The sequence below is a fragment of the Arachis ipaensis genome, chromosome B09 (assembly GCF_000816755.2).
Source record: "Arachis ipaensis cultivar K30076 chromosome B09, Araip1.1, whole genome shotgun sequence".
NCBI lineage: Eukaryota > Viridiplantae > Streptophyta > Magnoliopsida > Fabales > Fabaceae > Arachis > Arachis ipaensis.
This window is the reverse complement of record NC_029793.2, coordinates 7,424,036-7,435,654: the sequence shown is the minus strand read 5'-3', so window position 1 is coordinate 7,435,654 and position 11,619 is coordinate 7,424,036. Positions and strand designations below refer to the sequence as shown.

The 11,619-nt window shown below is 36.1% G+C and overlaps 1 protein-coding gene across 2 annotated transcripts in view; it reads left to right on the top strand.

Moving 5' to 3' along the window:
- LOC107616984 (receptor-like serine/threonine-protein kinase ALE2) overlaps positions 7,635 to 11,619 on the top strand; it is a gene marked incomplete in the record, with an annotated part of 4,749 nt that continues 764 nt past the window's right edge. The window contains 9 exon segments of one of the 2 annotated variants that reach the window (XM_016318829.2): positions 7,635 to 8,167; positions 8,588 to 8,890; positions 9,008 to 9,121; positions 9,450 to 9,560; positions 9,672 to 10,043; positions 10,133 to 10,420; positions 10,547 to 10,939; positions 11,070 to 11,313; positions 11,414 to 11,619. In XM_016318829.2, the coding sequence (XP_016174315.1) occupies positions 8,092 to 8,167; positions 8,588 to 8,890; positions 9,008 to 9,121; positions 9,450 to 9,560; positions 9,672 to 10,043; positions 10,133 to 10,420; positions 10,547 to 10,939; positions 11,070 to 11,313; positions 11,414 to 11,619 (2,107 nt within the window). 2 annotated transcript variants of the gene reach the window in all.

Genomic DNA, 11,619 nt, shown 5'->3' with positions numbered 1-11,619 from the left:
CCATTCATATTTGAAGCGAGTTCACATCACTCTTGACACTGCAACCATTGGGACAGCCTTGGGCTACAAAGAGGAAGGGCCGAGAGCATACATGGCCGAAAAGTGGGACTCACAAGTCAGAGTCACCTATAAAGTTGTTCTTCAACACATTTGTGAGAATCTCTCTGGCTTGGATGGCACTACTCCTACCCACAAAGCCCTCGGACCAACCAACTCTCTGCTTCACAGAATTATCACCCACATCCTGACTCCTCAAAGCGGCTCCCATAATAGAGTAACACTCTCTGACTCTCTCATCATTTTTTCACTTGTTACATCTACTCCTATATCTTTTGGCTATCTTATGATCTGACACATGTGGGAATCGGTAAAGAGCACCAAAAAGGCAAATCTGCCCTATGGTATGTTCTTAACCAGCATCTTTGAATATTTTAAAGTTGATCTTCTGAATGAGGCTGTAGAGAACAAAGTGTCCATGATCAAAGGAGGTAGAGCTGTTAAAGGAACCAAGGGTAAGAAATCTGTGGCTTCGGAGAGTGACTATGAGAGTCGGCCCGAATCTTCCAAGGCGACCGAATCCACCAAAGAAATTCTCACAAAATTTTCAAATATGTCCGAGCTCATGATACAATTCCATAAAGCAGGACGCAAGTTAGCCTATGAAAATGAGAAGGCTTGGATAAGATGTAAGGATAAAATCAGTTTGATGCTGGAGAGTCTTGAGGAGGATCTGGGAGATGCTACTGAGGAAGGAGCTCAGGAATCTGATCTTCATTTATTTGATGATTAATCTGTTTCTTTTAGTATTTGATATTGGCATGTTTAGGCTCAATTAGATACTCTGTTTTGTTGGGTTGGATACTGTTAGTACTATAACTCTGTGATACTCTGTGGATACTTTTGAGAAATATTTTGGATATTTTGCTTGCTATGTCAAACTCTTTTTGCAGGTGCCCCCTTGATGCCAAAAGGGGGAGGAATTGGTTTTGAAAATTGAAACTGAAAAACAGGGGAACTGAAAACTGGAAAACAGGGGATGAAATTCTTTTGAGAATTCATGATCACCCTTGTTGAAATGATACAGTTGATGCTTGATAATGCATGTTGATAATCCATTTGTTTTATCATGTGATTGCTATTGTTGCTTGATATTTATCTTGGTAAAATGCTTGGTTTATTATAATTGTGATGCATTTGTTTTACCTTGATATAATGATTGCTATTTTGGATTTATTTTTGGCAGTTTCTTTAAGTTGAGAAACATGAAGTTTATTATGGTTTGAGATGATCATGAATGATTAGAAAATTTTCTTTTGCTATGATCAATCTGCCTTGATTTGATTAGAAAATATTCAGGAAACATCAAGTTGTTTGTTTTGTAAGATTGAGCAGAAAATCAAATTATTGATAACAAATGAGTTTTGATTATCATTCATTTCTGCTCATAAATCAAGCCATTCAACATTGCATATTAATATGTTGAATAACATTGTTACCTTAGGCTTGATAAAAATTGTTACAGGTATGAAGCTTCCCTTGGTAAAATATTCAAAGGGAATATTCTATACTTCAATCTTTAATTCTTTTCATTTCAATTTTAATAATGTTTGTCATCAAGGGAGAGATTTATGAGTTTGGAAAACTCTAAATTAACATATGTGATAACTAAACATTATTAATTTAATTAATTACAAAGATATTAATTCATATATAGTGATTAAATTAATTTTTGCTATGCAGATTTAACATTGGGCCAAAATTCAATCATGATCATTATAAGCCCAATATGATTGTAAATACTCAGCCTTGGTTAAAATGATTAAGTAATTTGGCTTAAGCAAATTGTTAGTTGGGCCAGTTTTAATTATCATTGATACAAGCCCAAATAATTTTGCATGCTTGGTCCGAAACCTATTGAGGGAAAGCAAATATTATTTGCCTCCAATGGACCTCAAGTTTTAATCATGTGGTGGAATTCAAATTTCATTAAAGTGAAGTTAATACTCGTATGGGAACTATGAGAGAGAAGTTGTCATTGATTTGATTGATGGCTTTATTGCTACATGCAACTCAGGGAAGTAAAAGCAACTTACTTTAATTAATTTGTTCTATTTCATTTAATTGCTTTTCTTTCAAACTTTATCTTCTCTCTCTCTCTTTTTTCCTTCTTCTATTTTGGTCATTACCCAGCAACCATGGAAGCTACACCTAGCCACCAAAAAGAAGATGGTACAAGCAACAAGACCATCACAAGGATGGCAAGAAAAAGCAAACTAAAAGTATGCTGTGGCTAAGATCCTCTTTCACTTGTGGTAAGATTTTGTGAAGAGATCTTGGCTCCTCCATACCAAAAATAGAAGTGAAGATTTCGATCAGTGAAGAAGATCCTTGGAGAGGATGGCTTGTCTCTGATTCTGCTCAGCCACTACAGAAGATAGCTAGAGTGGCTACGTGATGGAAGAGGCAGAGATTGGAGCAGATGAAGCTATCATCATCATGAAGCATCAAGGGCCAGAAGTTCATCTTGGAGAGCAAGACAAGGATGAAGGGCTCGGATTGATGAAGAATGGTGACCAAGGAAGGACTAGAGGTAATTGCATGTTGGGTTTTGCATGAGTTATCTCTTCTCTCTCCCTGGCCGAACCGGTTCAAGTTGAAGAAGAAGAAGATTGGCTTGGTTTGTTAGGTTTCAACCTTGAAGGCTTCTCCCTATAAGTAAGGGTGAATAGTCAGGGTTTGATTCAAGAAGTGAGAGTGCAAAGCACAGAGTTTCTATAGCTCCCCAAGCTAACATATTTCTTCTCCTTCAATGTTTTTCATTTTGTAATTTTCTGTTTAATTTTGTCATGTCTTGAGTCTCATGGAAAAAGGCAAACAGTGAGATTTGTATGAAAAAGCCATAGAGCGGAAAAGGGCAGAGAGTGCAAAATTAAAAGAAAAAGCCATAGATGTCCTTAGAGGTCCTTTGTACATCTGTGTTGTGTTTCATGATTCTGTGGGAATCCCCTTGTAAGTTGGGTTAGCACTTTACAGTTGAAAGCTTGGCAGTGACCAAGTCAAGTTCAGTTTGGGTTTAGATTCTGGACTTGTCCCGGATAGGAAGGGTTGTTCCTAGGGAGAATTGGTTTTTGTAATCAAGGATGATTATAGTAAAATTCCATCATTGTTGTGATGGAGACTGGATGTAGGCTACCTTACACTTAGCAGCTGAACTAGGATATATCTTGGTGTAATTCTCTCTTTCTTCTACTCCATTTCTGTTTCCGCTGCCCAGGAGATAAAACTAAAAATATCTCGTGATGACTGACGAGACAAAAAGAAAATTGTCGTGGCTGGGGACGAGACAAAAGAAAAAGTCTCGTGGCTAGTTACGAGATAAAAAGACAAAAAGTTTTCAGAAATTGTTTCAAAGGCCAGCAAGTTTTATCAAGCAGAAAAGGGGGCTAAGATTCAACCCCCCTTCTCTTAGCCACTGATTACCATCAGAATAAATTATTAGAAACAGGTCAAAATTAGAACAACAATAAAATTAAAACAACATAAATTAGAACACCAAATCACAAATTCAAGTTAGATAATTAACCAGACTCAGTAAATCAAGAAGCTAAAAAAAAGGCCAGAGACAATCAGAATTACAACCAAACTAATTCTAAAAAGTTTCATGTGGTGCACCAATTTCAATTACCAAGTTATCAACATTCAACAATAAATCAATAGCATCAAGCAATAAACTGAAAAATAAATCTATAACCAGCAATCCAGCAATACCAAATTAAAATCAACAATAAACTGAACAATACACTGATCTCAATACACTGAACAATAATTCAATAACCAGTAATACCAAATTACTAACAATAAACTGAACAACAATAAAATAATTCATCAAATCAGCAAGGCAGCATCCAGCAATAAACAGCAACAAGCAAATTACCAACAATAAACAGCAACCAGCAAGGCAGCAAGCCAGCAACAAAACCAACAATAAAATAATTCATCAAATCAACAATGCACCCACCAGTAAACAGCAAGTAGCAACAAATCAACAATGCACCAGTAAACAGCAAATGGTTCAAATTACCTGAATCGGTGGCTCGGGCTCCATATTGACTTGGGAGGAAGGCTGACTGGGAGACTCGGAGGTGCTGGGAGTGGGTTGAACTGATGATCGTGGCGCTGAGTGGGAGAACCCAGAAACACTGCTGGCGCTGGGTGGTGGCGTCTCAATGGCGACGGCGTGGTGGTGTGCTGCCCTGTTGAGTCAGTGGGCGACGGCGTCGTGCTGTGCTCTCTCTTCTGGGTCAGTGCTGTGCTGCCTTCTGGGTCAGTGGGTGGCGTCTCCGCGAAGAGATTGGGGAGATTTGGGTGCGCAGGTTAGGGATTGGGGATTTGGAGAAGAGAGAGCGAGAGCGACTGAGTAGTAGAGAGTAGAGAGTAGAGACTAGAGAGCGCAGGTTAGGGATTGGGGATTTGGGGGTTAGGGTCAGGGACGGCTGGGATGCTCTCACAATCGCGCAGCAGCTTCATTCGTTTAGGGCGGTTGGGATTTTCATGGTCAGAATCGAAAACCGAACCGAACCGCAAAAAAAACAGCAAAACATGTTTTTTTCAATTTTTTCGGTTTTCGGTTTATTCGGTTTTCGATTTTTTTGGTTCGGTTGGTCGGTTTAGTTTGGTTCGGATCGGTTTTGAACACCCCTAGCTGTTGGGGCTGTTGCGGTGGTTGCCGTCGTCACTAAAAGAGCTCATCGCTGAGCTGTTGTGTCGCCGCCGGAGGAGAAGTCGTCGCAAAGCTATTGTCCTATTCGGCCGTGCTCTATCCTCCATTCTTCCTCCACTGGTTCCGCCATTATCCTTGCCCTTTGAAAACGTCGTAGGAAGCATTTCACACCTATGTCAGTTCTTTTCCACTGTTCTAGCCTGGTTAGTGGTTGTTCTGTTTTGTTTCCATTTCTACTACTGTTTTACCACAGTTGTTGATGTTGTCGTCGTTGCTCTGCCTTTAGCCGTTCGTCACTTCTGTTCTGTTGTGCCTCTATTCGCTGTTTTGCTTGCCTATTGGAGCTGCTGCTGCCTCCATCCAAATTTTGCGCTCTTTCGTACCCTTTAGTTTGGTACTCCGGGTTTGGTATCTTCAGTCCCTTGAGACTAAGTTGTGAGTAGGCATTACATTTATAATTATTTGGCTTTACATCTATAATTATTTTGATATATGCTGCTTGAATTTATGACTATACTTACAAGTTATTAACGAAGGATTTGAATTTGATTTTAATAATGGATTTATTAGAACTAAATATTATTTTTGTGAAATTCGAATTTTTAATCTGCACATGAGACTATATACATGTTTGATGAAGTTTTGTATTATTTTAGAATATTCGATTTTATTGAATATGTGTTTTTGAAACATTAAAGTATTGTGAATACTCACTCATATACTATGAATTTGTAAAGTATATTTGACATTTCATATGACTGAAAAGGATTTTTGATAAGAAAGTATTATTTGATTTGATACTTTATATATTTGAAAGATCAAAGATTGGTTGTATTTGAAATTATATGTTTTGAATTGGTTTGGGAGGCTCGCATTAGAAAACTGTAGTTAACGGCGGTTATAACGTTAACCTAGATGTATCTGGCTCAGACTTCAACTAGCAGGGGCGTTGCTAGCCTAACGTGTAGGCCACACATTGGATCTGTTATTCCGTACGGACACACTAGAGGAAAGGTCTACCCTTAGAGGTGGAGCTACCCAAGTGTGGACTATTTGATTTGATTTCTGTATGAGAACTCCCTTATTGATTCACTTATTCATATAAATTATTATTTTCTAACTAAAATTATTTTCATAATAATGTTTAGATGGTCTCATGTGAATTATAGATGTATTGTCTAGTCACTGAGTTGCAAAACTCACTCCGTTTTCTAAAAATATTTTTCAAGAATAAATATTTGATTATGTGAGCATTTCTATTCAAGAGTAATGATCTGCAATGGGTATCTATTCTTTGTTGGGTTCTTAGACGTCATCTGCTCCATATGCCACAGGCAGGATCCATCTATATTTATTTATTTTATTTTTGTTCAATTATGTAATTATTCATTATTCTAGAAAGTGTAAATTTATCAAAAATTATTTGTAACCTTTTTATTTATCTTATATTCGAATTTGTTAGGCTTGCTAGGAAACTCTTTTTTCTGAGCGCCAATCATAGCTCATTTTAGGCTGTAACAGTATAGTTCGTCATCTTGTAATTTAAAATAATATAATAGTAAAGAAATAAATCTCTGGTATTATTTTTTTTCTTTGGTTTAATTATTACGTAGCTATTATATTATTATAATTTTACTCAGTTTTCAATTATATTATTCTTTTTTTATAAGCAAAACCTTCTCAATTTTCATTTAGATTATTATAATTGAAAAAATTTAGTCATCTATATAATTTTTTTACGAAGTTTCCAATTTTGTCAATCATGACAAAGCGCCATAATAAAGATTGAATATTTCATAAATTTACTGCCCCAACTAGGCAACTATACTACATTGCTAAAATATTAGTACAGAACTATACATAATTTTTTTCCCTCTTGCACAGTAAAATATATAATGTATATTTACTTTTGAATTTAATTTAATTTTTTTTCCTTAACGATGAAATTTTGGAATGTTGTACTTGATGTTATTGTATGAGATATGAAAGTTGTTGGATATAAATGGTCATAAAAACTTCAATTCTCTAATTTAACTTTTTATTGTGACGGGCGATAAAAATAAGGATTCATTGAAAGAAAAAAAAATTGCACCGTAAAATTTGATTAAAACCTTATAAACTATATAAAATCAATTGAAAATTAAACAGTGAAAGTATAATTGAGAACCTAGAGTAATTAAACCTTTTTCATTTAATCAAAAGATTTATAAATATAAAATTAATTTTTTGGGACCTACTTATACAATATATGTGTGTGTGTCTAAAATAAAAACATGTCAAATCATGTAGTGTAATACTGTAATTTATTTATTTTTAAGCGTATGACTTGTGATATATAACTAATCTTCATAGTTAACAACACCATCAAAACGTTCTTAGTGCATCAAATTTAACTTGATGTGTAATTACTAATGAGGAATGTTAGGGCCAGCAACTTTTGTGATTTGTAGTCATCAAATAGCCATCAATGATGGTTTTAATGGTGTGAGATTGATATGAGATTTCATCCAATGGCTCACTTTTCTTTGCTGGTTACATGCTGGCCAAAATTTAACAAAGTTGCTGGCCCCTAGACTTTTCCATTACTAATTATTAACCATTCCTCTTAGATATAAAGCACCACCCATACAAACATTAAAATGTACAATTATTGCTTAAAGAATATAGGGATAAAAGAAAAAAGAAAAAGAGAAGAAAAGAAAAGAAAAGAACAAAGGTCTAAGAAATATTAATTTAATTGAATGCAAAGTTGAAAACTAACTAACTTTCAACTTTTCAAACTAATAGTGGATTAATTAAGATATCTAATCCCAATATCCCACCAACAATGCCTTGTGTGTGTGAAATCATTGCCTGGATAAAACTGAAAAGAAAGTCAAGCACTATCAATTTTTTAATTCAATCACTCTCTTACTTTTAGGCCTATGCACTTGCTTCTAACTTCTTTCTCTCTCTCAATCAAGATGCAAATAAGCACAAACAAACATTCAAGCCATAAGTCCAACCCCACCAACTCTCTTCTTATGAAAGTGTTCACTGTGTTTTTTTCCTGCTTCAACAGTGGAGCCTGTGTATTTCTGTGCTTTTTGGTTTCATCTGATCTTCGATTTTTGTCTCAGACACAACAATGAAACCTCTTCTTTCACAACTCTCATGTCTCCAAGTCTTATTGTAGCCTTAGTTTTGAGCAAAAGAAAAGTAAAAAAGGATGAAATAATAAACTCACTTTTTTTTTTTAATTCTCTTATGGCTGTAATACAATTTTTGCTTCTAGTTCCACCAAATTCTGTTCCAATTTTTGTTGTTGTTCTTGGATTGGTGGTGAAGGGTAAGAGAATTCATGATTGATCTACAATTTCACTTGGAAGGAAATGGGGTTGAAGCTGATTCTGCTGCTGATTAAGCTACATTTAGTGCTCAGCACTCAACAGCTTCATGAATATGAAGGTATGAGCAATAATTTGAGGTGTTCTACAATGAAAATGTTATATTGTTCAGAATTATATTCCTACTTAGGATTTTGTTAATGAAAATTTAACAAATGAGAATTTAGTCACAAACTTGTATTTGAGGTTTATACATAAGGTTTACATTATTATTAATTGTAGTTACAATAATCATTACAGATGTTATATCTTGCTTTGTTAATTTTGGTGGATCTTTCTAGACATGATCCCCTGTCATATCCACAATTTATTTTCTCTCTGCTTTCGCGGGCCAAAAGTAGAAATTCTGATGAACAAACCTCTCAGAACTGTTTATAAAATCAGTAATTTTTGGTTAACTTAGTTTATAGTTGATATGTTCCTCTCTAGGAAAGTTGATGCCAAAATTATGCTAAATTAGGATTTATGTTTCCATTTGTAGCCACCAATCCACACCATTCAAGAGCAAGTACTCAGTTTAGTATTGCAATCCCACCATTGAAATCAACTTCTGGAGTTTCCAAAAGCACTGCACATGCTCCTTCAAAATCATCTTCCAGTATTCCTGAAAGTATTGCAATGCCACCTTCTAAGCCAATTCAAAGAACTCATGGAAGGAAATGGACACATAGTTCTATGGATTCTCCAATATCACATTATAAGCATCACTATTCGAGAAAAAGGTCCGGCAACCTGACCCCTGCGCCGGCCTATCCAATCCATCCTCCTGCTTACAGCTATCAAGGTTTGATTCTCTGGCTGAAAAGCTTTACATAAAAGTACTACTCAATCATTACATATTTGAACATTAAAGTGTAAAATTTAATCTTATTTCTTGTGTGAAATTCTATTAAAAGTATAGGTCCTTCAGTCTCCAAGTTGCAGCCTCCATTCTCTTCACCAAAGAACAAGGATTTTCGCGCACCTGCACCTTCACTGGCACCATCACCAGCGATTATGTCAAGCCACCTTAACGGTATAAAATATTTTTTTCCAAAACATATGTTGTTTTGACCAAATTGGTATATTGGAAACTTAATTATATAGATCCATTGTGGCCAAATCCATGAATTTTTCAATTACCAATTTAGTCAAAGAGATCTTTATTTAAAAGCGAGCTAGTAATATATTTTATGTAGATCAAGCTCATCTAAAGTGAGGAAATTGGTAAAGTAACTCGATAGGGGGACTCATAGAAGTTACAAGTAGATCAACTTCCTTACTTTCGAGGATCTTTATCCATTTCATGTACTTTGGTTTTTTTTATTAGAATCTAACTGTTGGTTATATCCATTGTTCATCAGTGCCCTCTCATTCACCTAGAATTGCACCTCTGAGTTCATCATTGAAGAAGACTAAGGCACAGCCACCAGCTGCATATTCTTTTGTTCTGCCACCTCCACCTCCTAATAAGGGTAATCTGAACTTAACCCGAAACTTCATAAGCTTTTTTTTTGTTACTTCTTTATTAATCATCTCAAGAAATCTATGTGATGTTGAATATTGATCGTCCTAGCTACTTGTAGATTGTTTGTCCATGACTTGCTCTGATCCCTTGACATACACGCCACCCGGTTCGCCTTGTGGTTGTGTATTGCCTCTTCAAGTAAAACTCCAAATCGGCATTGCAATATCCAAGTTTTTCCCTTTGGTTTCAAAGCTTGCTGAGGAAGTTGCAGCCGGTCTTTCGCTGAATCGCAGCCAAGTTCGCATTGTAGGAGCTGATGCTGCTAATCTACAACTAGAGAAAACCAATGTTCTCATAAACTTGGTACCAACAGGAGTAAAATTCAATGACACCACTGCTTTCTCCATATATCAGAAACTCTGGCACAAGAAGGTTCTTAGGCATGCTTCACTCTTTGGTGCTTATGAAGTTCTCTATGTCCAATACCCAGGTTATACAATTCTTACAAGTTTATTAGTATATTATATGTATTATGTTTGCCTTCATTTCCAAAATTTTCTGGTTCTGTCACTGATGCAGGTCTTCCACCATCGCCACCTTCCGCGTCCAATGGTATAGACAATGGGCCATATATCAGTGGTGATAACAATGGAACAATAATGAAACCTTTAGGAGTAGATGTCTCAAGGAAGACAAAAGGAGAGAGTAATAATGGAAGAATGATTGTTGTAATTGTATTGTCATCAGTTACTGCTTTTGTTATATTCATTGGACTTGCTTGGCTTTGTTTGTTGAAGTACAGATCCTGTGTCATCAAACCGGAACAAGGTCCAGATGTTTTGATTTCACCCTCTTCAAAACTATCTGGTTAGTCCAATTCAGATACAGGATCAAGAAAAATATTGATTTCTATAAGTTAATCTTAGTATCATGAAATTCTTCAACTTTGGTTGTTCATTGTGAACATAAATAACTAGATTTACACTTAAACAGGTACTCCTACAGAATTAGCTCATGGGAAAATGCAAAGTTCAGGATCAATGTCCTTCAATTCAGGGTCAATAACATACACAGGAGCTGCTAAGATATTTTCATTGAATGAGTTAGAGAAAGCAACAAATAACTTTGATTCTTCAAGAATATTAGGAGAAGGTGGCTTTGGTCTTGTATACAAGGGAATTCTAAATGATGGGAGGGATGTAGCAGTGAAGATCCTTAAAAGAGACGATCAGCGTGGTGGTCGCGAGTTCTTGGCAGAAGTTGAGATGCTTAGCCGGCTGCACCATAGAAATTTAGTTACATTGTTAGGTATCTGCATAGAGAGAAAGACCCGGTGCCTAGTCTATGAACTAGTCCCTAATGGGAGTGTGGAATCTCACCTGCATGGTAAACAAGCATCACTCTTCAACTTTTTAATCTGAATAATGATATATCCTCCTAAATCATCATCATCCAAGATTCAAGATAAGTGTTTCTGTTCTGATAATGGCTTTTTGGATGCTTTCTATCTTCTCAGGTGCTGACAAGGAAACTAGTCCACTAGATTGGAATTCGAGAATGAAGATTGCGCTTGGTGCAGCTAGGGGATTGGCTTATCTTCATGAGGATTCAAATCCATGTGTCATACACAGGGATTTCAAGTCCAGCAACATCTTGTTAGAAGATGACTTTACACCAAAAGTTTCGGATTTTGGATTGGCTAGAACGGCATTAGAGGAGGGAAACAAGCATATCTCCACCCATGTTATGGGAACATTTGGGTAATACTAAATCTTGATTTTTAACTCTTAAGAGGTACTTCAACATTTCTTTCCATTCCTCAAGATGAAAACTTATCCCATTTACATGTTGATTTTGCAGATACTTGGCTCCTGAATATGCAATGACAGGCCACCTTCTTGTAAAGAGTGATGTATACAGCTATGGAGTAGTACTACTTGAGCTCCTAACAGGAAGAAAGCCTGTGGATTTTTCACAACCACCAGGCCAAGAAAACCTTGTTACTTGGGCTCGTCCGCTTCTAACAAGTAAGGAGGGCTTAGAGATGATCATAGATCCTGTTGTAA